The sequence below is a fragment of the Falco cherrug genome, chromosome W (assembly GCF_023634085.1).
Source record: "Falco cherrug isolate bFalChe1 chromosome W, bFalChe1.pri, whole genome shotgun sequence".
Lineage (NCBI taxonomy): Eukaryota > Metazoa > Chordata > Aves > Falconiformes > Falconidae > Falco > Falco cherrug.
In genome coordinates, this window is record NC_073719.1 from 8,586,577 (window position 1) to 8,611,439 (window position 24,863).

A 24,863-nucleotide genomic window follows, 5' to 3' on the forward strand; every position below is an offset into this window, starting at 1 on the left:
CATGGAAATATTTGGGCTGGCTCATCTAGGATGCTCAGATCCGACCACAGAAGGTAACTCTTACTATGCAAATAACAAATCTGCATGATGCGCAAAGGCTTTTGGGAGACCTACAGTGGGTTTGTAATATAGTTGGCCTCACTAATGCTGATTTGCAACCGTTCCGATCCTGGTTGCATGGCACTGAAGCCAAAAGTCCTTGAACTTGTTCACCAGAACAGCGGGCTGCCCTGGAAGTTGTGTCCCACAAGATTCAGACTGGCTGGTGTGGTCGCCGAATGGCGAATCATATGTTATCTTTTTTGGTTTGTAATGTGTTGCAGAATGGATGAAAGAGAACGGCCACGGTTCCATAGAAGGACTGTGTGATGCAGCTTTTGACATAAGTCTGGAGTGAACCAAGCTAGGCCGCAGCGAGAAATTACCAGACTTGCTAGAAATGGAAAATTACCAGGCTTGCTAAAAATGGAAAATTACCAGGCTTGCTAATAAGGGAAGAGAGATAAGGTCATGCTGACCTTGTGCCTAATGTTGTAAATAACTTTGAGGAATTCGCGTAGACAAGAGAGGAAAAAAAAAATATATGTAGTTAGCTATCCGCAGAAACCGCAAATAGGAGGACGTATGAAAGTGTAACCCTTTAGAGCTTAGCCAATCAGCAGATGATTTGTAGGCATAATTAACTGGAACTGTATATAAGACATAATCGCGCCGTAATAAATCGAAGCTTGCTTTATCACTCATATTGAGTCGGCTGCTTGCTTCCCCTCGCTCGTCAGTAATGTTGCCACTTCACCTTTTGCCCTTATTTTACAATGGCAAAAGAAAAAGGGGGAAAATACGGTGATCGTTTTAGATTGGTTATTTTTGCCGCTGCAACCCAGGCATCGTATTTTAAGTTGTCCTGAAGCAGTAGCGGCCTTGGTGAGAAAAGGAAGAGACAGGATTGTTGAAATTGATGGGACTGAACCAGCAGATATCAGTATTCCAGTCCGTGGGGATGATTATGAGTGGCTCCTGAGACATTCAACAGCCATACAGGAAGCCTTGATAGATTATAAAGGTGTTGTACACAACAACCGGCCAAAAGGACCTCTCTGGAAGATGTTAGAACATTACCAGTGGATTGCGAGACCATTATGCTCAAAAAGACCAGTTGAAGGGCCAACGGTGTTTACAGATACAGGACGAAAGATGAAGAAGGCTGCGTGTGTTTGGCAATCCGATATTCAGTGGCAGAAACACGTGATCACCGGGTGTGAACCAGGGGACAACCTTCAAACCTTAGAACTGAAAGCAGTGTGTTGGGCATTGGGAAGCTGGAACAATACACCTGTAAACATAGTATCAGACTCATTGTACGTAGTTGGTGTAGTACAGCGCATTGAAGATGCCTTGTTGAGAGAGACAAAGAATCAACATCTTGGTGAAATGATTATACAACTGCGTAGCACTCTTCGACAGAGAACACATGAATTTTGTATTATGCATATTAGAAGTCATCAGTGGATCATTGGGTTGGGCGAAGGTAATGCTAGAGCTAATGAAGCAGTCAGCTGTCTGGCAATAACTCCTCCAACAAAGAAGTTTGAAGAAGCTCGTAACAGCCACGAGATGTTCCATCAAAATGCAAAGTCTTTACATCAACAGTATCAAATACCCATAGCAGATGCAAAGGGTATTGTCCGCTCCTGTCCTCCATGTAGTCATCATGGACCTGGTTTAGGGGTGGGCACTAACCCAAAAGGTCTGAAGGCACTTCAGGTTTGGCAAATGGATGTAACACATGTGCCTGACTTTGGGAAGCTTAAGTATGTGCATGTCACAATTGACACCTATTCTCATTTTATATGGGCCACTGCACAAACCGGTGAAAAGGCATTACATGTGGAGAGACACTTAATGTCTTGTTTTGCTGTCATGGGAGTTCCTGTAGAAATAAAGACAGACAATGGTCCGGCGTATAGTAGCCAACGAGTCGCTAGGTTTATGACAACTTGGGGAATTAAACACGTTAAAGGGATTCCTCACTCCCCAACGGGGCAAGCAGTTGTTGAAAGGGCAAACCATACCCTGAAGGATTATCTTCAGAGACAGAAAGCATCGCAAGACATAGATGTAACTAAACGGTTGACTAAGGTGTTGTTTACCTTAAACTCTCTCTCCCTTACGGAGGATAGAGAGGGACCACCTGTTGTTATACATCACCAAACAGCACGAGGGAACCAAACAACTACAGTTCCTGGTTTGAGTGTTCTGTATGAAAATATGGCTTCAGGTGTATGGGAAGGACCTAATCCGGTGTTATTTATCAATAGAGGTTATTTTTGTATCTCAACGGATAAAGGACCTATATGGGTCCCTAGCAAGTTTGTGCGACCTGTATGTCAAGATCAGAAGACGGAAGAGAAGACTCAGAGTGAGCAGACAGAATAAACTGTCTATGTTGTAAGGGATGTAACCCGCGCATATTATGCCAATGTATGCTATGTGGGGTAAAATGGTACTGTAAGCCAAAGCTTAAATGTAAATGGTGTGAAGGGTGTATGGACAGTAAATAGAGTACTGTGCATTTGATTAATAACCGGGTATGAAGCAAGAGAAAACATACGGCTAGTGTAATACCATGCTGATTGGAGACAGTATACATCATCAGAATCTGCGATAGTACAGATTTGTGGTGTGGAACGTAATAAACCCATTTTTGTACCTGATATTTGGTCTGTTTTAGAGCAGGATTTGGAAGAAAGTGAAATAATTTGTTTAAAATGATTTGGCTATATAAAAATAATATGTAGAAATTGTAGGAATAAACATGTTTGAGTGGTGGACTTTGTTTACGGTCTTAATGAATTTTTTACCTATAGGCCAAAGTATTTTCAACATTTTGCCTAGGACAAACATATGGGTGACATAGGGAAATGTCATGGGAATAACAGGTTTTTGTTTAAGTCTACAACAGGCAGACAACCCCTTTAGAACTTGTTTAATTGGTATTCCCCTGCAAGAGAATGAAACAAATTTTGATGTTTTTTGGAATGTTAAAACAGTGGATCTGACTTCCAGTGAGAATGGTACATGTATGAGTCCAAATGGGCAATTTGTTTGGCCTTCTATGCGTAATGCAGCGTGGCAGAAAATGGTTATTGAGAATTTAAATCAGCCACATCATTTACCTTTACAGGAGTTAGACCTATTGGCTAGCGTTGTATGTGGATAACTGACTAGCTGAAAAGGGTCACATAGACATAGTCCAGCTGGCTGGACAAAAATGCACATTGCTCTCAGCTTATCTGAAGTAAAGCAAAAATAACTGTCTTTGGCTGTTCTTGTTACACAGTAACAGGAAGATTTTGGTGGGAAAAGAATGTTGCAGGTGGGAACAGATAACTACAGAAGAGAAACAAGGGGCGGGCTTGGTATTTAGGCAACTAACCAATAATGAGCTTAACTTTTGTAATATGTATGAGCTAATTATAAGAAGGCATAAAAGGTGACTGTAAGGTACAATAAACGAAGTCTGCTGATCACTCATATTGAGCGACTGTGTCTTCCCTCCGTCGCGACAAATGGCGCCCGAACAGGGACCCTAGAGAGGGCTGAACCTGCGAGCCACGGATCGACGGAGATTCGGGTACCGGTCCTGAAAGCAGCGCAGGAGGCGGAAGGGCACAGTCCCCGCGCCCGGGAGCACCTACAGAGGGTCCCGCCGGCCACGCGTCGCCGAAGTCTCGCAAAGGCTGCAACAGCGCTGACGAAGGTGTGGAGAGACAAGCGACGTACGATTCGCTCATATGCTTTTTAGAAAAGCGGAGCGTTCAGGACATAGATTGTAAAAAGGAATTACTCGGGTTATTAGCGTATGGGATAGCATCCGGGACCCCCGCGGCAGCGGCGAGCGGCGGCGCGGCCCGGCAGGCCCCTTCCCGGCCGCGGTTTCTCTCCGAGGCTGCACCCCCCCCCCTCCACCCCCCCCGCTCCGATCGGCGCCATGGCGATGCAAGCGGCCAAGCGAGCTAACATCTGGCTGCCCCCAGAGGTCAATCGGATCCTCTATATTCGGAACCTGCCGTATGAAATCACAGCGGAGGAAATGTAGGATATCTTTGGGAAATACGGACCTATTCGACAAATCAGAGTTGGAAACACTCCTGAAACAAGAGGAACAGCTTAAGCTTCTGAAGGAAAAATACGGAATTGAGTACAAACCCACCAAAAAAAGTGCTTCAGATGTCCCCTACAAGAAATGGGTTTCTGCCTTGAACTAGCAAACATCTCTGTGCTTAAAGAGAAGCCTTTTTGCCTTGATGGAGATAATTTATTCTGTATTCTGTATTTATGCTGTATTCTGAATGTGGAAATTGGTTGGGACTAGGAGGCTGGCTTAAAGGCATTTTGCAAATGGGATTATTATTTTTGATCATTATTGTAATAATAGTTTCTTGATCAAAACCAGCCAAAATTATTTGTAAGCATTAGGCATATCTGGAAGAGAATGCCTTTATCTGAATCAGCAGTTAAGGTGTAGTTTAGTCTGAGGCTGTGGTTTTATCTGCTTCTGGTGAATTTTTGAAGTGATGAAATCAGAGATACAAGGTATACTAAGAGTTATGAGGTAATAAGGTAATAATCTAAGTAAGGGTGCTGTCTTTTATATCTACAAGTGCAACATGCTTTTATGTAGCAGAGAGAAACTTTGACAATAATGTTGCTTGAGCGAGATGTGCATGTGACAACTTGGGAAAAGGGATATCACAACTGGAGTGCAACAGTGTTTCTACGTCTGGCAGAGTGAAATCTTTCAAGACCTGAGTTTAGACAGTCTAAAATAAATTGTTAGTATTCAGAAAACCCATCTTAGGCCTCTTTTGCTTACATAGTGTTATGGAAGTCAACTGCTATTGTAGAGAATTAATGATTTTTTTAATACATATTAACAAATACTACTATTTTAACTTGAGGCAGTTGAGTGAGAAATACTCACGTGTAGCATTTGAGGGAATGTCAGCATAAATCGCCCTTACAGTAAGACTGCATTTTTAATTACTGTACTCGTTAAGATTCGATGATGCCATAAGGCTAAGGCCTTTTATCACAGATTGGTTCTGAACTAAAAGGTGTGTGCACATGCAGATATGCACATTTGTGTTATTTTCCTTAATTGGCTATAAAATAATATAATTAGGTTGGGGACTAGGTCTTGGGAATTTGTCTATTATACTTCTGTTTGTTAAGGAACGTGCATAACATACAGCACCCATGTAGGCTTGGCTTGTGGCACAGTTGTCAAATTTAGCATAGACATTCAGACAGATAAGCAACGTACTCTTCTTGTGTGTATCACCTACAAGCCATTATGGCTTAGTGTGTAAATCTGTATGTAACTATTGAAAAATCCCCTTATGAATGTATATAGCTTAGAACTAATTTTTTCCCTTTGTTAATTCTTTGATATCGATGAGGAATTCTTCAGAAAATGTATGGACTGGTTGGTTGCATAAGGGCAGTTGTTATTTGGACAGAAAATTGTTAATGGTCAGGGATTTTCCACTAAAATATTTGCAAATATTCCTAGTCAAACATCAGTTTGGTTTCTTTTTGGGTTTTGAGCTTGCATTAGTCCATGTTCAGAACTTTAAAATTACCTTTGAATTTTTTAAACTTTTTATATCACTGGAACAGAAAGAGCATCTAAATCAAAGCTTCAAGCTAACTTTATTTTTCAAGTATTTCAGGAATTATACTTCTGAACTGAGATTTTATAAGTTGGCTGTGTATTTTCCTGTGTTAAAATGCTGTTATTGAAAATGGTCAACCAAGCCTATGTCGCCCAAAATAAAAACGGGGGAATTGTGGATAACTGGCTAGCTGAAAAGGGTCACATAGACATAGTCCAGCTGGCTGGACAAAAATGCACATTGCTCTCAGCTTATCTGAAGTAAAGCAAAAATAACTGTCTTTGGCTGTTCTTGTTACACAGTAACAGGAAGATTTTGGTGGGAAAAGAATGTTGCAGGTGGGAACAGATAACTACAGAAGAGAAACAAGGGGCGGGCTTGGTATTTAGGCAACTAACCAATAATGAGCTTAACTTTTGTAATATGTATGAGCTAATTATAAGAAGGCATAAAAGGTGACTGTAAGGTACAATAAACGAAGTCTGCTGATCACTCATATTGAGCGACTGTGTCTTCCCTCCGTCGCAACAGTTGTACCTTTTGAATATGTCAATGTTACTGCAACAGACATGGCAGACTGTACCCACATGTCATCACCACTTCAACCCGTGAATGGCACTGGAGTAATTTGGTTTGGTGACCCTTGGCAGATACGGCTAACATGTCAATGTGAACGGGGGTTTTATACAGGGTTTCAAAATCTAACGGGTTCACCTATTTGGGGTGAATTGAAAACTGGGGGTTTCCATGTAGATGTATCAGGGGGCTATCAGTTGCCACCGGGAGTCTGTTTGATATGTGGGGACAGAGCGTGGCCAGGGATTCCTTTGTATCCTGTCGGTGGACCATGTTATTTAGGGCGTTTAACTTTCTTTGCTCCACATATGAAAGACTTAGTAAAGATGACTCAATAATCTTATAGATCACGGAGGGCACTGCGCACCTTTGATGAAACATGTAATGACCGAGTCAATCTGCAGTCTGTAACAACAAATGTCTTAGCCTTCATATTTATGCCAGGGGCAATGGCAGCATTAAGTGCTAAGAATATACAAAGGTTAGCGTGCTGGGGAAATAAAATATTTAATCTTACATTACAGATTTTAAGTTCATTATTGTTTGATGTAGATAGTGTTAGGCATGCTACGTTACAAAATAGAGCTGCAATAGATTTTTTATTATTAGCACATGGACACGGTTGTGAGGATTTTGAAGGGATGTGTTGTATGAACCATTCTGATCATTCCATATCGATGCACAAGAAGTTGTCACAACTGCAGGGAAACATGAAGCATATTCTTGCTGATGATAATCCCTTTGAGGAATGGTTGAGAGGACTGGGCATAACAGGTTGGTTAAATACGTTATTGATGGAAGGAATACGCTTTGTCATAATCATTGTTGTAATGTTTTTAATTTTTGGCTGTTTATTTTCTTGTGTGAAGAAAGTTTTAACATCTATTGTGAAACAGACATGGGTTTTCCAAAAAGAAAAGGGGGGATGTCTAGAGGAATTTTTAAAAGACCGAGGACATATGTTACCATTGTCCGGGTTGGACAACCCAGGCCTGTTAGTTGAAGCTGCAGAGCAACTTTAACTTGTCCAGGGAACAAGCAGGGTGAGAACGAAAACAAGCTATGCACAAACAAGAAGCCAGGTGCAGAACAGGTCCTGGGAACCGTGAAATCAGCACACTCTGATCAGGCGCCTACAGCATGCTCACCAATCAGCGACACGGACGCCTGCGTGACCAGAGATTTTTATCCAATCTCCTGTGTGTAGTATCGCGTGAACAGTTAGCTTAAGTTATAAATATAGCCTGATTGTTTAATAAAGCGAGCTCGACATGTAGCCATATTTGTGTGATTGTTGTGACTCGGCCGACTCTCCACGGGGGACCCTTTTCAGGTTTTCCTCCTTTTCTGCCTATTACAAGTCCATCTAGGAGAAGGATAATGAAGGGAGCTGAAGAGATTTGACAGATCCTTACCTAAGCTATGATGTGACCTGGTCTAAGTCTGTTTCTGTCAGTCTTGTCCATTCTTGTCCCAGATGTTTTCAGAAAGAACCTGCAAAGTATTCAAGACCCTTGAGGACTATTTATTTAGAAGATATTATTTTTAAAACTTAACAAAATCCTATAGTTGAAGACCTGTTTCTTATGTCTTTTCACAGTAAAGCTTACTTTACTCTCTTCAAAATTCAACATCATAGCAATCTAAAATTTTCCAGAGAATGTTTCTGTGCTCCAGTATAAGAGTCTTGCCTCTCTGTTTCATTCTCACTTGCTCACAGGATAGACTAGGGACCTCCTTTCAGTTTGTTTCCTCAGAAGAACTAATTGGTTTTCTTTTGGAAATAATTCTATAGGGTGTAAAACTTTGTTCTTTTATGTTTTATTACTCTGAAGCAATAGCCAATGGAAGTAGATGTGTACATGATGTGATGAAGTTAAAAAGCTTCTGCTGTTTCTTCCTCTTCTTTTGTGCCTTCCAACAACCACTTTTTGTGAAAGCTGTCATAATTTTCTTAGTTTCAAAGCATTATCTGAAGTAAAGCTTGCAAAATGTGAGTCTTTTAAAGTGAATCTCATCTTCACACACAAAAAAAATAATTTTATCCTAGCCAGTTTTACCATGGGGCTTGATTTATTCTCAATGAGGATATAGGAGGGTTTTTAGGAAGAATTATTTGGAATGGGCTTTTTGAGAAAAAATTACTAGAAAGGAAACTGTAGATTTGGATATGTAATCTAGTTGTGAGATGAGAGGTTTTTCTGTTAGACCATACTTTCTCCAGAAATTCAAGTCTAAATAAGGAATTTCCAGACCAAAAAGTGAATTTGAGAAAACGGTAGGCAACCAAAAAGCTTTTTAGGTTAGAAAAAACTATACCAGAGTTTCTTAATTTTTAATTAAAATATTTTTTTACTGAATTGAAAGCAGATATGTATGTTTAAAAGAAGTATAATTTAGATGACAGCACTTCTTAGTTTTTCTTTCCTCACTCTTTCCATTTAAATTCTCTGGTGTCTTTTCTTAGTCATATCTAACATGGACAATAGTTATTCCAATAATATGTTTCTGTTCAGTCTATAAAATGACCTGTGCTCTTTTATGGACTATAAAAATAAAGTATGCTGGCATCATAAAGATATGCAGTGAGCAAAATGAAGCATAAACATGTTATGCATGCATTGCAAATTGTAATGGAATGCAGAAGCACATAAGAATTTCTTTTAATTCCATAATGAGAATTATTGTCTTCACAGATATATTTATTAAAAGTGATTAATTATTGAAGATAATGTAGAAAAGAAAGTCTCCAAAACTCATGAGACTGTTTCTGTTGCTATTTAATGGTCCACGTGTGTTTCCCTTTTCCACTTTAAATTCTCAGCTAGGATAAACTGTAGGTTTGAGAGAGTGGTCTCTTCCTTCATTTCATGAAGGTGGTGTAGGTGGGGAGGCAAGCTGCCGTATGTTTTTCATAAGTTGCGACCTTCAGAGGCGGGTTGCCTCTCTTTCCTCCCCAACTTTTCTCCTTATTACAGCTGTGGTCTTCTCTTAATTAAACTACCATTTTTTTCCATGGGCCTACTTTCTAGTTCCTACTATAAGATACAACTCTAAATTATTTATATCTCCTATATAAATATATCCAAAATATATTATTTAAATTGAATATTATGATTTAATATATATTTGTATATATTTGTTGTAGTGGCGCTATGCTGGGCTAAGCAGAATCCACTATCAAGGAAGTATAGTCTAAATGAAGACACTGGGACTTAATTCTCAGCCAGCCATTTGGCAAGGAGGATCATATATATTTTACCACTATGTCTCAGTTGTTCATCTCTGGTTTTCTCTAGCGATTGTCTGTGCTGTCCTGTAAGGATGACAGGCATAAATTTTATTAATGAATGAGAGATTATAATAATTTTCTAGGTAAGTTGCACTTGGAAACAGATAATTCTTCTCTCAAGTGATTGGTAATTGTCAGTATTTACATTCACAGTATGGCTATCTGTGCCAGGTACATGGCCAAATGTGGCTGTTTGCATGCCCTCTATCTTTTATTTTATCACAGCTATTGAGCTTAGATTATAAAGAATGACATTCATTACCTTTGGAAAGGTTGCTAGTAGTATTTTCTTTTACATTGATTTTGTTGGGTTTTTTAATAACTCAATTTTTATTTGTTTCATTTCTTGATAGAGAAATTGAATCAGGTGGAATGTGCTGACTGGATGGGAAGAGATTGCTTTTCCCCTGGGGAGTACTGGAGCATGTTCAGGTCAATTGAGAGGCTCTCAGAGGCCACAGAGTGTGTATGTCAGGCAAAACCAGAAAAGGAAGCCTTGAGCTTGGGCAGGAACACTTCTTAGGTACCATGGAAGTTACAATCTCTATTTTATTCTATTAGATCAATGACTTTCTGAGTGGTTTGCAACTTCCAAAGTACCAAAGTGGTTTGCTGTCACTCAGAAAGTCATTGACCTAATAGAAACAAAGCTGAGAAGCAAGGACCTGCCTTTAAGGACACAGTGCAGTGTGTTCATTGAATACCTTTCTGGAGTCTCCTGACACTCTGCTTTCCACAAAATGAGAACCTCTCATGAAGTAAAATATTAAGGTAACTTGATTGCTTTCCTTCCCTTTGCATGAGAATCTCTCTGGCTGCTCTAGGTAAGACTATGTAATACACAATGCCGAGCTGATAAATGGTTAACTTCCCTGAATTTTAATTCATTTGACTCCTACTGCCCCATGCGTGGTCTGAGATGCCTTCTGCTGTTAGCAAGTGGCCACAGTGTGTTATCCTGAAATTAACTAGACTATCCAAAGAATGACAAAGATCTCTGTGGCTGAGGACTCTTACTCCAGGAATCAGCCTGGGAGCCTGGATCTTCTGAGCATTTGCAGCTCTTGATTTCCAGGACTCTTGTCCCTTATTCTTGAACTTTCTCATTCTGAATTTGTCACCTTGAACCTCAGTTGCCTCTGGCTGGCATATCTGTTAAATGGTTGTTGGGACAAGCAGTGTACTCTGGTCTCTGGTCATGGATATCCTAAACAATAGCAGTAAGAACTAAACTTACCATTTCTTTATGGTCAAATGGTCCAAGTTCTCTTCCTATTAACCTAGGCTACTTGTGAGATGTGAAAGAAACAAGCTTTTCAGTTTAAGGTTGATCCTCAGCTCCTACCTAGCCACCTTTCTTAAGGAAGCAGCTGGGGGTTTTCACCTGTCAAAGACTGTTCCCCACTGGTACTTGGATTCTGTCTTTACCTGTTGAATGGACCTTTGAAATAATGAGAGCCTGCTCCTTCCTTCATCATTTCATGTCTTCAGAGTCAGGAAGCTAACATTGTGTGTGTGTGTGCCTTATCCAAGCTGCAGAATGTAAAGGTCGAAGTGTCTCTCTGTATTGTTCTTGCGTGTCATGAACATTTGATGTGCTTTAGTCTTTTGCTTGTACTACAAGACACTTCAAGAAGAATCCTCATTCATGTTCATGGTCAGTAATTCTAAGAGTTTGACTGTCTTGCTAGATAACAAGCTGTGTAGGTATAGGCTATAAGACTGCTAAGCATCAGGGCAGGTCAACTTAAGCAGCACTAGGTAAATGCTTGTCCTGTGTATCTTTCTGGGGCTCTGTTCAGGCTTTTGTTAAGCATGCTACTATTGCTGCAGCCTCAAGGCATGATGTTGGTCTGTTCTTCTTCATGCAGCTTTGGGGACCTCCTTCCAGGCAGTAGTCATTTGTGGATTATGCTGCTAGGTGTCTTTTAAATGTTAATGTGTATATGAATGGATGCATTAAGGGAAGGTATTCATCAGTAACTGTAGCACCTTGAACTGGTACATCCTCTTAAACATTTACAGCACCATCTTCTTCCTTGTTTCCCCAGGTTCTAAAGCTTTGCAGGACAGTCTGCTTAAGGTCGCACATAAATATGCATACTTGTATGGGTTTTGCTAAAGCAAAGGCTTCTTGGGTTTTCTGTGCCTTGCCATACAAATACCCTCAGCATGAATGACTGTATGGATGACATACTATAGATTTCAGTTAATGAAAAGGTGCTTACCATTTTTGTTACTTCTAAATACTTGCTCTAGGGAAAAAACATACAATTGTACTGTGCTTTCATAAATCTCTCCAGCTTGCACTGTGTGTGAATAATGTTTTGTAGGCAAAACTTTATGAAGAAATGTTACCTTGAGGCTTCTTATTCTTTTAGAAATGATGGCTAACAAGAATGTTACATTAGTCAGTGATCCCATGTCAATTTCAGTATCAAATTACCTCATCTTTACCAAGGAATAGAAAAGGAGAACTTAACTGTATTGGTTTTATCCTGCTTCAAAAAGGAACTTGCTGTTTCAGAGTTCTGTGCAAACGGAAAGCATTAACTTCACCAGTCATCATTCACTGGTACATGCATATAGTTTGATGTTTATTTGGAAATTCTTGTCTGTCCTTTCATAAGCATTCCCTGTGGAAATCATGGTACATATGTGCTTCATCAAATTACATGTTACAACCTATCTACTAACATTATTATTCACTTATCATTTGATCACTTTTTTTCCTGTTGCCTTTCTAAGGGTTATGGAAATATATAAGAAATAGATTAAAATACCTTATTAAACGACTTTAAACATTTTTCAATAAATGAACAATTACATAAAGGCATCTATATATTTTTACTTTTAAAAATCATCCCTCTAAAGATATGGGCTAAGTGGATATGCAGAGGTAGATCCTGAAGTCACTTAAAAACCTACTGTATGTAGTTTAATTATAGAGTGGAATAGCTCTTTGAGACCAGTTTCCCAGCTTCATTCTGACTAAAGAGCATTCATTTACTTCAGAATGGAATCATAGAATATCTTGAGTTGGAAGGGACCCATAAGGATCATTGAATCCAAGCCCCTGCTCATCGCAGGACTACCTCAAACTAAACCATATGATTAAGAGCTTTGTCCAGATGCTTTTAAACTCTGACAGGCTTGGTGCCGTGACCACTTCCCTGGGGAGCCTGTTCCAGGGACTGACCAACCTCTCAGTGAAGAGCCTTTTCCTAATGTCCAATCTGAATGTCCCCTGATGCACCTTCATTCCATTTCCATGTGTCTGGTCACCAGAGAGAGGAGATCAGCACCTCCCCCTCCGCTGCCCCCCTTGAGGAAGTTGTAGGCTGCCATGAGGTCACCCCTCAGCCTTCTCTTCTCCAAGCTGAACAAGCCAAGTGACCTCAGCTGCTACTCCTAAGTCTTGCCCTTGAGACCTTTCACCATCTTGGTCGCCCTCCTCTGGACACACTCTAATAGTTTGATGTCCCTCTTATATTGAGGTGCCCAAAACTGCACACAGTGCTTGAGGTGGGGCCACAGCAGTGCAGTGTACAGGGGAACAATCACCTCCTAGGTGAATATTTCAGGCTGAAAGAAAGTCTGGATGAAGCATGCTTGTTATCTGAAGATAAGATATTTAACAAAAAGATACTGGCAGATCAAATTTACATTTGAGTTTGTTGTGCTTCCAGTAAGAATAGAAATGAAACCATTGGTGTACTTTTTCAACAGAAAGGAGCACTTGAAAGAGTTTTTTCTGTTGAATAGAAGCCATGGTGATTTGCTGGTAGTTTTCTCTCCTTTATGTTTGTCTTTCTTAGCTACCCTGAAACTGGTTTCTGTTGGCAAAATAGCAACGATTAATTAAGTTGTGTATTATAGACTGATTTCTTTTCAGATCTCGGTAGAGAATGACTACCTAGGACCCAGAAGAATTGAGAGTCTACAAAAAGAAGATGCTGATTGGCAGAGAAAAGCTCACATGTCTGTGCTTTCTATTCAAGACCTTACAGTTAAATACTTTGAAATAACAGCTAAAGCACAGAAAGGTAGCTATTTTCTACTGTCCTATACTTCAAATAACAAGTCAGTCTCTAAAATTTTATTTAATGTTTACCATGTTCTGTATCTTACTGTGTGATTGATTTTTTTTCATCAGTCCTCCATGAGGAAAATGCAGTTGTTATTCCCATTTGTTTTTTATTCTGTGTCTATTAGAATTTTTCACAAATAAGCCTTTTCAGAACATCCTCAGAAGCAGGCAGAATAGACATTTTAAAATATAGTTTCACAACCACCTTCTCAATGTGATTATATTAGCTGCACTGTACATTTGCAAAGGATTTGGGGAGCATAGAGACCCTGATGGATTATGTCTTCTATACTTGATATGGCAGACCACCATAGTGTTTATTACTATTAAGTTAATTTCCTTTTCTTGTCTCCCCTGCTTTTAAGTAATTTTTTTCATAGCTCTAAATATTAATCAACAACTCGGTTTAACTACTCAGTGAAAGCTGCTCTGTTGTTCGTAAATCTTCATGGTTATAACCTTGGCATTTCTATACTTGAAGAATGCATCAGTTTTACTAAAGAGTTGGTGCAGTTAAACCAGGTCATATGACTTGCGTATTCATCTGCACTCTCATCCTTGTACCATTTTAACCTAAATAATGAGTTTATTAGGGCAAACAAATCTGGGGATGTGCTTTCATGTCACCTCTTTTAGTTTGACTGTGGGCTACCACTGACAGTTTTTCCTGCTCTTTCCCTGCCTGAGTGTGGGTTCCTGTTTGTTTCTTTGCCTTGGTGATAGTGACTGTGCAACCAGATAAACGAGCTGTACCCCTGGGAAAATATTTTTTGATGGGTAGGTTTCCTGGCACTCCCTGCATGACTGCTAGATCTGTCTCAAGAGAAGCAGTTGCTGCAAAATGATTCCTTTCAGTGACAACCCAAGTTAAGGATAACATAAACCCACCATTTTGAAAAAGTGACTAAACCATTTCAAGAATGTTGGAATGAATTTAATTGGAGCAAATTCTGAATGTATTTAATCAATTTGGTTCCTTTACTAATATGACAAAGGCAAGTTGAATACCCCATTAGTTGATAGAGAATGTATATTTGCAGTTATTTAGTTTTCATTTTGTTTACATGCTGTTTTTATGTACAGCAGTCAGGTTTGTAGGGAAAAACACTGGGAAATTAAATGCCTGGAGACTGTTGATAACCATAGACCTTTGGTGTAGAAATTGCTTGCCTTTTTTGTTAGTTTTTGCATTTTTTTGGCTTCTGGCTGATCACAGGGTGATTTTATATACCAAAATATTAACAGATGACAGAGGAAAAACACATGAGAACAAAAAGGTATTTTTTTATTATCTAGTGACAGCATGTAATATCTTCTAGTACCTAGGGACTGAATGCTACCCCTTTGGTTCTGACTCTCATGGCTTTTGCTTCCAAAGCTAAGCATACAGTATCATATGATTGTTCCGTATATTAAAAAATTATTAAAGTCTCATGTGTGTCAGCCTAGATGATGTCTAGTGCTCAAGAAGAGAAAGTATGAATTGAGCAAGGGACTACTGCTACTCTGAACTCTTACTGAAAATATTCTTGTTCATCTCTACATATTAAGGGCAGATTGTATTTTGTTTAGTTATTTTGAGTTAATTTTGTAAAGGAACCTGCATTTTGAGGTAAAAAAAAAATGTTCTTATTTAAATTTAATTTGGTATTCTTACAGAATCACACTTGAGTTCAAGCTGGAATTTTTGTTTTAAACTGTAATTCTTATTTCACTCTGCAGATTTGTGTTAAACTTATGACTGCACTGCAAAAGTTATCAAGGGAAACTGGAGACTTTAGTAGCTGATGATTGGGGCTTTCAGAAGCAGGGAAAATTTGGGATGTGGTTTAAGACCCCATGGTAATATTAACCAGTTATTTTTATTAAGTCAAGAGTTCTGAATGTGTGGTTCAAGTGTTCAAGTACTATGTATTCAGAATGGTTTCTCTTTGGGTAACAAGAATTGGAATTATAATGATTAAATGATCAACAAATAGCTAATTGCATATTTATACAAATCCTAAGAGTACTTACATCTTGGAGATGAAGGTTAGTGCTCCGTAGAATGACTACTCTCTGCTAAGAGAACTTTGTATGTTTTTGGATACAAATGTGTGCATAGTCTCTACAGTAGAATCACTAGTGATCTGAAGAGTAGACTGGTAAGCTGTCTGCTTTTTCTTCCCTTCTCTAGCTGTGTATGATCGAATGCGAGCAGACCAGAAAAAATTTGGCAAGGCAGCATGGGCAGCAGCAGCGGAACGTATGGAAAAGCTTCAGTATGCAGTTTCTAAGGAGACTTTGCATTTGATGTGTGCTAAAGAAATCTGTTTGGAGCAGAAGAAACATGCACTGAAGGAGGAGGTAATTTTTCATACCAATAAATAGAAAAATAAAACGTAGAAAAAAACAAACCTTGAAGAATGTTGATGTACTTGGGGGAAAAAAGACCCATAACAAACAACAAAAACCAACATACTTGAAAGTAATTATTTTTCCACTTTTAATAATAAAAGCCTGTATTTTAACTTTTACCACATTCTATCATGTTAGGCAAATGGAGTTGCAGTGTAGGTATGGTGAGTTTTGTTCCACTTATGCTTTCTGTTCACCTTTTCCTGGTCAGTCTGTTAATGTTTACAGCTATCCACTGAGATGGAATAAAATGAAGAGAAGGGATAGGAACAGAAATCTGCTGCTATGTAACCTTCACACTTTAGCTCTTGGAGGCATGATCACCTTTTTGGAGTAGTTTTGACATTCCAGATGGAAGGTATCTGAACATTAGTAAATATACAGATGACTAGCCTGTTGTACTGCACTCTTTGTCTCTGCTTACCCTAATTATTAAGGCAGTCTTCCAGAGGGGGTTGTACTAGCTGCAGCTTTACTGGGGAAAGAGTGCATGCATTAAACTCTGCTTAAATGTCTTAGCAGAAACTCCCCACGTTTATTGGATTTTATGGCACCTCCTCAAAAGCAAAAATGCTGTAAATTCTCTTTTAAATTTTGCTATCATATGGATATTCTGTGCTAAGAGCTTTCTGTCATACTAACGTTAATTTACATTTTATCCAATCAGTTGCTTGGTTTTTATAGCACTTTTCAAATCTTTCAGCAAAATTTGACTAAACTGGTGGCTCTGTTGTGAGTTCTCTGGATAACCTTTTCATGACTTTAGCACTGTATAGATTGGTAAGTTTCCAAGCATGATAGACTATGTGCCTATTTTAGGAGCTTCTGTAGAAGACAGCTTGATCTGCAAGGAAGAGAGCAAGACCCAGAGCACAAAAATAAAAAATTTGCTTCATTTCAATGCTCTTTATATTTAGAAAGCCAGGAGTTGTCTGGAAACCTGAGTTTATCAGGCTGCTGCCATTCTCAGCTAAGAGTTGAGAGAATCCAACAGTACCAATTGGAAATATTATATTTAATATGTTCAGAAGTTTAGGGCAGCCATGAGTTGTCTTTTCCCTAGCACATCTTATTTTTCCCCAGTGGAGTTCTTCTGTGAATTTTTGTTGAATGAGATCTCAGTCTGGTAAATAGTTGATTGTTTGGTTTGATGTGCAAAAGCATTAGGGGTTGGATAGAAAAAGGAGAGATTTGTTGCAGTATAGTGAGAGGATGGAGGGCTCTGAACTGAAGAGGTTCCTCTTTTTGGGAAAGAGGAGTGAGGAAAATCTGATGGGCATGCATGGGCATGGTGCTTTGGGATAGTGTGTTACAAGGTATAGACAGCTCTGGATCAAAACATGGTTGATGGGGAGATATCAAGACCAACAACTGTTCTGAAATGTCATAGCCCTAAGTATGCAGAATTGGATGTAACAAAATTGACTGGGAATCCCATATTGGAGAAGAAGGGTTACAGTCTTATCATAAAGAAAATATTTGGCGATTATGTTAGCTGATGTATTTGGAAGAGGTGACAGTAAAGAAAAAAGTGATAGAGTTTCTCCTTGAACCTTAAGAAGTGAAGACCTTCCTGCTGTGCTTGGTTATATAAATTTGCCTCCACTAAGTAGGAAAGGGAGACACATGGGAAATAATAGATTTGCTTCTCTTGCACTTAATAATTCCCTCTTCTCCAAATCTAAAGCCACATTGCTGACTGATTATTTTTTATTTTTTTTTAAGATGGACAATAAAAATGTCCTTGTTTCTGTAGTTTTCACTTAGTATGTTAACTTGGCATTTTTTTGTTTCCTAAAATGTGTTCACACTGTAAATATCTAGAGAGCTACTATATTTTCCAAGTTATGATATGCAAATCACCTCTCACCTGAGTAGTAATAAAATGGATTTCTCTATAATATTAAAAAAAAAAAGAATAATAGAATAATTACCTGTGCAGGAACAGCATGTTATGATTTTGGTTTCAATACAGTTTTCCAAGTACTGTGTTAAGTTTAGTTGGAGAAGATGGAGAGAAGCATAAAAATTTGCAACATTGATAAAGCCTATGTAAGATGGAGTTAAGGGCAGACTGTGTTGGAAGGAGCACTGTTGGATCAGAGTGCAGGACATTCATTAGTGTAGCAGAGCAAAGATCAATCTCAGAATTTTTCTTTGTGTTTATTAGTGATTATCTCTGTCTTGGTGTGAACGTATCGTTTGGATTAAAACTTATGGAGCCATATTGGATGCCATGTCACCCCCGACTCTTGACAGGCTGACAGAGACCTAGCACCACCTTCCACTTGTATCAGCAAGTATCTGTAGCATTATGAAGATATGGGACCAAAATTTCCTAAAGCTATACCTCTACTGGACTTGCTACAGCCTCTCTTCTGCTCTGCGTACCTGTTTGGTGCAGCAGATACTTGGCCTGCCAAACAGCTATACTGGGTGCATACACTTCAGGGAGACTTAATCCTTCTGTTTGGAGGGAATAGATATTTGTGAAGTACAAGAAGCCCTGCTAGAAAGTAATGTGCAAATTCTCATTAAAAGATTATATTGATTGTGAAGTTATTTGCTTGGAATTACCTGTAGTTTTTAGGGAAGAACAGCGGGTCTGCTGTATTTGATTCTTTTGAATCTTCATGGATGTTATTTAGTGGATAAAATAATATAAAACTGCTGAAGTTAGCAGTTGAACTTTAAGAGGAGTCCTCTTTTTAATACTTCACTTAATTTCTTTGTCATTGTGACAAGCTCTTATAAAAAGTAAACCAAATAAATGTATTTGATTTTTTTGTGTATAGGTTCTTTGAAGACTACTCCAATCACACATCAAAAACTGCTTGCAGAAGCTGTCCATGTAAATGATGGTGTCTTTTAAATAGTGATAGTGTGTTCTAAATTTTAATAAAATGACAATTTTAATATTTTGATTTATCTAGGAAAACTAGAGATTCTAATATATCACTAATGCATCTCCATATGTGGAAGGACAGTAATTGCAAGTATAATGTGATAAGGGTTTTAAACAATTCAGGTACAGTAGGCGAAGCTGCATATGGGCTGTAACTTTGCACAGATGTAGATACCTGAAATTCGAACAACATATGTGAAGTCTGAATTGAAGAGAAAATTAGCTTAGTTATTTTTTAAATTTTATTTTTATGCTATCTCTACAGTTATTGTCGTGGTTTAACCCCAGCTGGTAACTAAGTACCACGCAGCCGCTCGCTCACTCACCCCTCACCCAGAGGGATGGGGAGGAGAATTGGAAAGGAATGTAAAACTTGAGGGTTGAGATAAGAACAATTTAATGGGTAAAGCAAAAGCCGTGCATGCAAGCAAAGCAAAACAAGGAATTCATTCACTACTTTCCATCAGGCAGATGTTCAGCCATCCTCAGGAAAGCAGGGCTCCATCACGCATAATGGTTACTTGGGAAGACAAATGCCATAATGCCGTATGTCCCCCATTTCCTTCTTTTCTCCCCATTTTATATACTCAGCATGACGTCATATGGTATGGAATATCCCTTTGGCTAGTTCAGCTCACCTGTCCTGGCTGTGTCCCCTTCCAGTTTCCCGTGCCCCTCCAGCCCTCTCACTGGCAGGGCCCAAGAAACTGAAAAGTCCTTGATTTAGTATAAACATTACCCAGCAACAACTAAAAACATCAGTGTGTTATCAACATTGTTCTCACATCAGAGCCAAAACACAGCACTGTATTAGCTACTAAGAAGAAAATTAACTCTATCCCAGCTGAAACCAGGACAGGGAGTTAACAAGTTGAGAAATGACCCTGAAGCAGGAGCAGAGATTTCACTCTGTTGATCAGCCCGAGACCTTTTTTTACCTTTTCATCTTTCCTACCAAGGATGCAGGAAATTACTAGTACAGATTAGACAGCAATTTTTAACATTAAGAATTGAACCAGTCTTAAATTTTTAACAAACAATTGTCACACATATATAGTATCTCACAAAGTTTTAACATCAAAGGTTGAAATTAAAGTTCCCATTTTTCTTTTTTGTAGGGGGCTGTTATGTAGCTAGGATGTCCATACAACAATATTAATTTCCCATTAATTACTGTTGCACCTGAAAATGCAATACAGTGATGTTGTACCTCTAAAACAGTCCAGGTAGCTTGTATCATCTGTAATATATGCTTGCAGGGCTAAGATTTAGTTGTCAGGCAGGTCTTTTATCTGGCAGATACTGGTGTGGCTGAATGAAATTTTTAGCTGATATAACATGATTAGCTGATACTTCTGAAGACAGCCCATTTATATCTCTATGCAGTCTTTATAGAAAGTCTGTGGACTTAAATTTGGAACATCTTTTTTAAAGGAAAAAAAGTATAAATATATGTGAATTTCACAGTTCACTAACAAAGTGGTAGTTCTTAGGCATGGTAAGAAGTTTGAATGACATTGCATTAATTCGAAAAAAAATAATTCCTATGTTTGGTGATTTTATTTTTTTTTTACGATGAGAAAATCCTTTGAAAATGCCAAAACCCAGGATATCCTGCCTGGCAAATGAACATTATCACTCTCATATAAAAAACTGGAAGGTTCCAGAGAATCAGTCCTTTTGTCTTGAAAACTAGCCTCTAATTCACTCCAAATATTCTATCATTGTCACTTACTGTTTTGGTCATGATTAGTAACTTAATATGGATTCAGAGTAATAGAATGGCATAGCGAGACGTTTTGGTGTCACAGTTGGCTGTAACATAAATTATACATTATTGATTGTAAGATTTATGATACTCACTTAAAGACTTATTGATCCTTTCAGGCTAATAATTGATATACAAACAATGCATTCAGTAAGTATACAATATAGTAGAAGAAATTTTTAAAATAGAAATTACAAAAATTAATTCACAAGCCTTCCATCTTTCAATCTCATATGGAAAGAAGCATTATTTAGAGAACTGTTTCCTTAAGTGTTTAATTAAGCTGTGAAATCCCCGTCAAAGGATAATGATGCAGGTGCTAAAAGCTTGTGTTCTGTAAAAAGGGGATAAGACAATTTATGAAGTAAAATCCTGTAAGTTTATTTAGTATAAAAGGCAGCACTGTGGCTTAAGAAGTCTTGAGCTGCCGTCAGCATTAGAGGCTGGTGAAACTTTTTAGGGAAGTATCACTGTACTGACTACTATGTTTTGTCTTCCTGGATATTTGCTGTTAACCTTTGTCCGAAAAAAGGTATTGAGTAAGATGGATTTTTGGTTTGGTTCAATACACATATCTTTATGGTTTAGTATAATTATATTTAAGCATATGTGATAAATAAAACCTAGGAAACCCTTTTTTCGGTATTAATTATAGATACATTTTTACTCCTTGAAGAAACCACCATAATGTAAAAAACTACTAGCAAATATTTTTTTAAATGTGTTTGCTAGGTCGTTTATTTTTCCTTGTTAGACATCCCTTTTTAATTATTGAATGCCTGTAATATAGGAACTAGATCCCCTTTCATTAGAATGGTGGATTGATCAAAAATCTTCAGTACAATTTATAATTACTTTCATCCTTCATCTCAGAGAAAATCCCAGAGTTTCCTTTTTTGAGAAGATAGAGAACTTGAGCGTGGCCCTAATTCTTCTGCACACAGTTTGTAGAGCTGCATGGCTTTGAATTCCCTCCAAAGTGAGACAGCACATAAGATCCCCTTGCATATCAGTATTTATTGAATATGGTCTGAATGGCCAACTGTTGGCAACGGGCACAACTGATCAGTTAATTCTTGTTTGGCTGAATGAAAGAGAATGATTTTGGTTCTCTTTGGTTGTTTCTTGTGTCACTTTTCTATGTCAGACATATGACAAATAAGCACTAAAATATATATAAATATTTTAATCTAGATCTTTTTTCTCCAGTGAAAGACTCCAGAGAAAATGATGCTGTAAAAATCAATACATTCTGATTAGACAGAACTTGGTGTTTTCTTAAATTTTCTCATGTTGTTCCTTTCAAATTGCAATGATAGATAGAGGTTATGAGAATTTTGGAGAAAACCCTGGGTTTGGCGTATGAAGGCACGGAGTCAGGTTGTGGTGCAACCAGAGACACTTTATTGTACAGAGAAGCTCATATTTATATCTCTGAGCCCGGATACAAAATCCAGCTGCATGCACCACCAGGCTCAGGGAGAAACCATTCATGCAGTTACATAGCTATATATCACTACAAGCATGCAGACACCTTTTGACTACTAGATAACCATGTTTATCTTTCTTACTTTCCTTCACAATACCCAGCTGTTCTCTCATCTCCTGCCAGATCAGATAATCTCCATCCTCCTCTCATACATCTCTCTTCAGACATCTCTCTATTGCAGGAGCAGGCTGGAAACTAGGACCATGCGTGGCAATCAGTTAACTGAGGGGAATGTGCTCGGGCTTGTCTAGACAACAATCAACATGATGAGCTTGTCTAGACAGCAATTAACATGATAAGGCCTGTTTGCAGAGCACAGGGGAGCGGGAAACGGATGGCGCCAAAGTTGGCGCCAAGGAAAGGCAACATCTTGCTGTTAATTAGCCGCCAATCAGGGATTGCCTAGTATGCAAGGCTAGCCTCAGGAACCAATTGGTTTAAAATGCGCAGCCTTTGAAAGTGTATATAAAGTTGTGCTCCTGTACAATAAACCGACATTTGCTTGCATCAAGCTGCGTCCCGTCTCCTCATTCGCCGCAAATTGGTGACCCCGACGTGATACGTTTAAGGATCTAACGTGAAGGGCTCTCGAATCGCCTATCTGAGCGACATGCAGCGAATCCCACAGAACTTTGAATGATCTGCTGAAAGGAAGCAGGAGCCGGCCAGAAATCCCTCCGGAGGTGAGAGGTGAGCTGTGGGGAATCCGTAATGGGGAATCAGGCTTCGTCCCCAGAAGGAGACGTTTATGAGCTTATGAAAGGTCTTCTTAATAAACATAAGAAAAATATCTCTGGACAAGACCTTAAAGCAATGCTCAGGTGGGTGCAAGTAAATATGCCCGCAGTGACTGCATCTACAATTTTTACGCGTGAACTTTGGGACGACACAGGGGTGAAATTATGGGATTCTGCGACAAAGGGCAATACTGAGTCCCACCGTCTGCTCTCTTCGTGGAGAGCTATTTTTGAGACTATGAAAGCAGAGGAAGGAGAGGAGGAGGAATCGCAAGCTCCTACAGCTCTTTCCTCATCAGCCTCTAAGTCACAGTGCTCTAGACCCCTGGGTGTCAATGCAGTGGGGTATCCGCCAGAAGAAGATCCTTTTGACCCAGGACCGATAGACCGTGAAAAAGAACCTGATTTATACCCTCCTGATCTACGTGATGTGTGGACAAAAATAAAGAAACAAGCCTTAAAGGAGGGGGATTTGGACATGGCTAAAACTATAGTTGCTCCGGTCTTGTATTCTCAGGGTCGGGCAGGGGGAGCACGATGGGAGGCTCTTTCTTTTTCGGTTGTTAAAGAACTGCGCCGCACGGTTACAGAACATGGTATTTCTTCTCCCTATTTTATAAGCCTGTTATCTTCTGTGTTTGATACTTATATCATGACTCCTCATGATTTGAAATCTTTAGCACGATTGTTACTAACCCCGACTCAGTATACGTTGTGGGAGTCGCATTGGAGAGGAGGACTGCAAGCACTCCTGCTCACGTATGTTAATCATAATGATCCTGTATTAGCTGCACTAACAATAGAACATCTTATGGGCACCAGTGCACATGTTGATCCGGTAACACAGGCTCAACACTGCCCCCGTGCGGCTCTCGAGGCAATTAGAGAAGAGGCAAAAAAGGCTTTTTTCCAGGTTCCTGATGTACAAAAGCCACAAAAAGCTTTTACTAACATCACTCAGGAGTCTCGAGAACCTTATATGCAGTTTATTGATAGACTAAAACAGGCTTTGGAACGTCAAGTAGATAATGCGGAAGCTCGGGATATATTGCTAACAAAACTAGCTGTTGAAAATGCTAATGCTGATTGTAAAAGGCTACTGAAGTCTCTTCCCAACCCAAACCCCACTCTGGTGGAAATGGTGGAAGCATGTAACCGAATCGGTACGGTTGACCATAAGTTTGAAGCTATGGCTGCTGCTTTTGCAACAATGCGTGGTGTGGGGAATTGCTATGGTTGTGGTAAGCCTGGCCATTTAAAGAGAAATTGTCTTGCGCGGGCTGCGGGGAATAAACAACAACCTCCTGGTCCTGGAGTTTGTCCGACATGTCGGAAAGGGCGTCATTATGCTAATCAATGTCGAACTAAGTATGATTTCCAGGGACAACCGATACAGGGAAACGGACCGCAGAGCGCGGGGCAGCGACGCGCGCAGACACAAATGCCACAGCTGACATTTCAACAAGCTCGGAGAGAAGTACCGACACCTCAAGTCTCTGTCCAGCAACCTCAGGCAGCGCAGGATTGGACCTGGCAACCTCACACACAGTAATGTTGCTCGATTCCTCGGTTCATTTATTATCAACAAATGTCAAAGGACCTAGATGGATCCCAGCGAAGAATGTAAGACCTTTCCGTGAACCTTTATTGCAGACAACTGATACCGACACCGACCCTACAGAATGAAATAAAAACTGTGTGAAGATTACTGTTTAGATATAGTTATGTAACTACATGAATGATTTCTGCCCTGAGCCTGGTGGCGCATACAGCTGCGGCTTGTGTCCGGGCTCAGAGATGTAAATAGGGGCTTCTCTGTTATGGTAAAGTGTCTCTCTTTGCATAAAAAAGAGAGGGAATGAAGGGAATGACCCCAGAGGTGTGTTCAAAGAAGGCATGCGATGTTTGTTTCGAACTTTTTGATTGAACCA

At 39.3% G+C, this 24,863-nt stretch overlaps 1 protein-coding gene across 1 annotated transcript in view; it reads left to right on the top strand.

Moving 5' to 3' along the window:
• Positions 1-24,863, top strand: part of LOC102048148 (junction-mediating and -regulatory protein) — a 125,341-nt gene that overhangs the window by 69,387 nt on the left and 31,091 nt on the right. The window contains exons 3-4 of the mRNA XM_055698194.1: positions 13,442-13,592; positions 15,813-15,982. Of these exons, the coding sequence (XP_055554169.1) occupies positions 13,442-13,592; positions 15,813-15,982 (321 nt within the window). The remainder of the gene's footprint in view (positions 1-13,441; positions 13,593-15,812; positions 15,983-24,863) is intronic.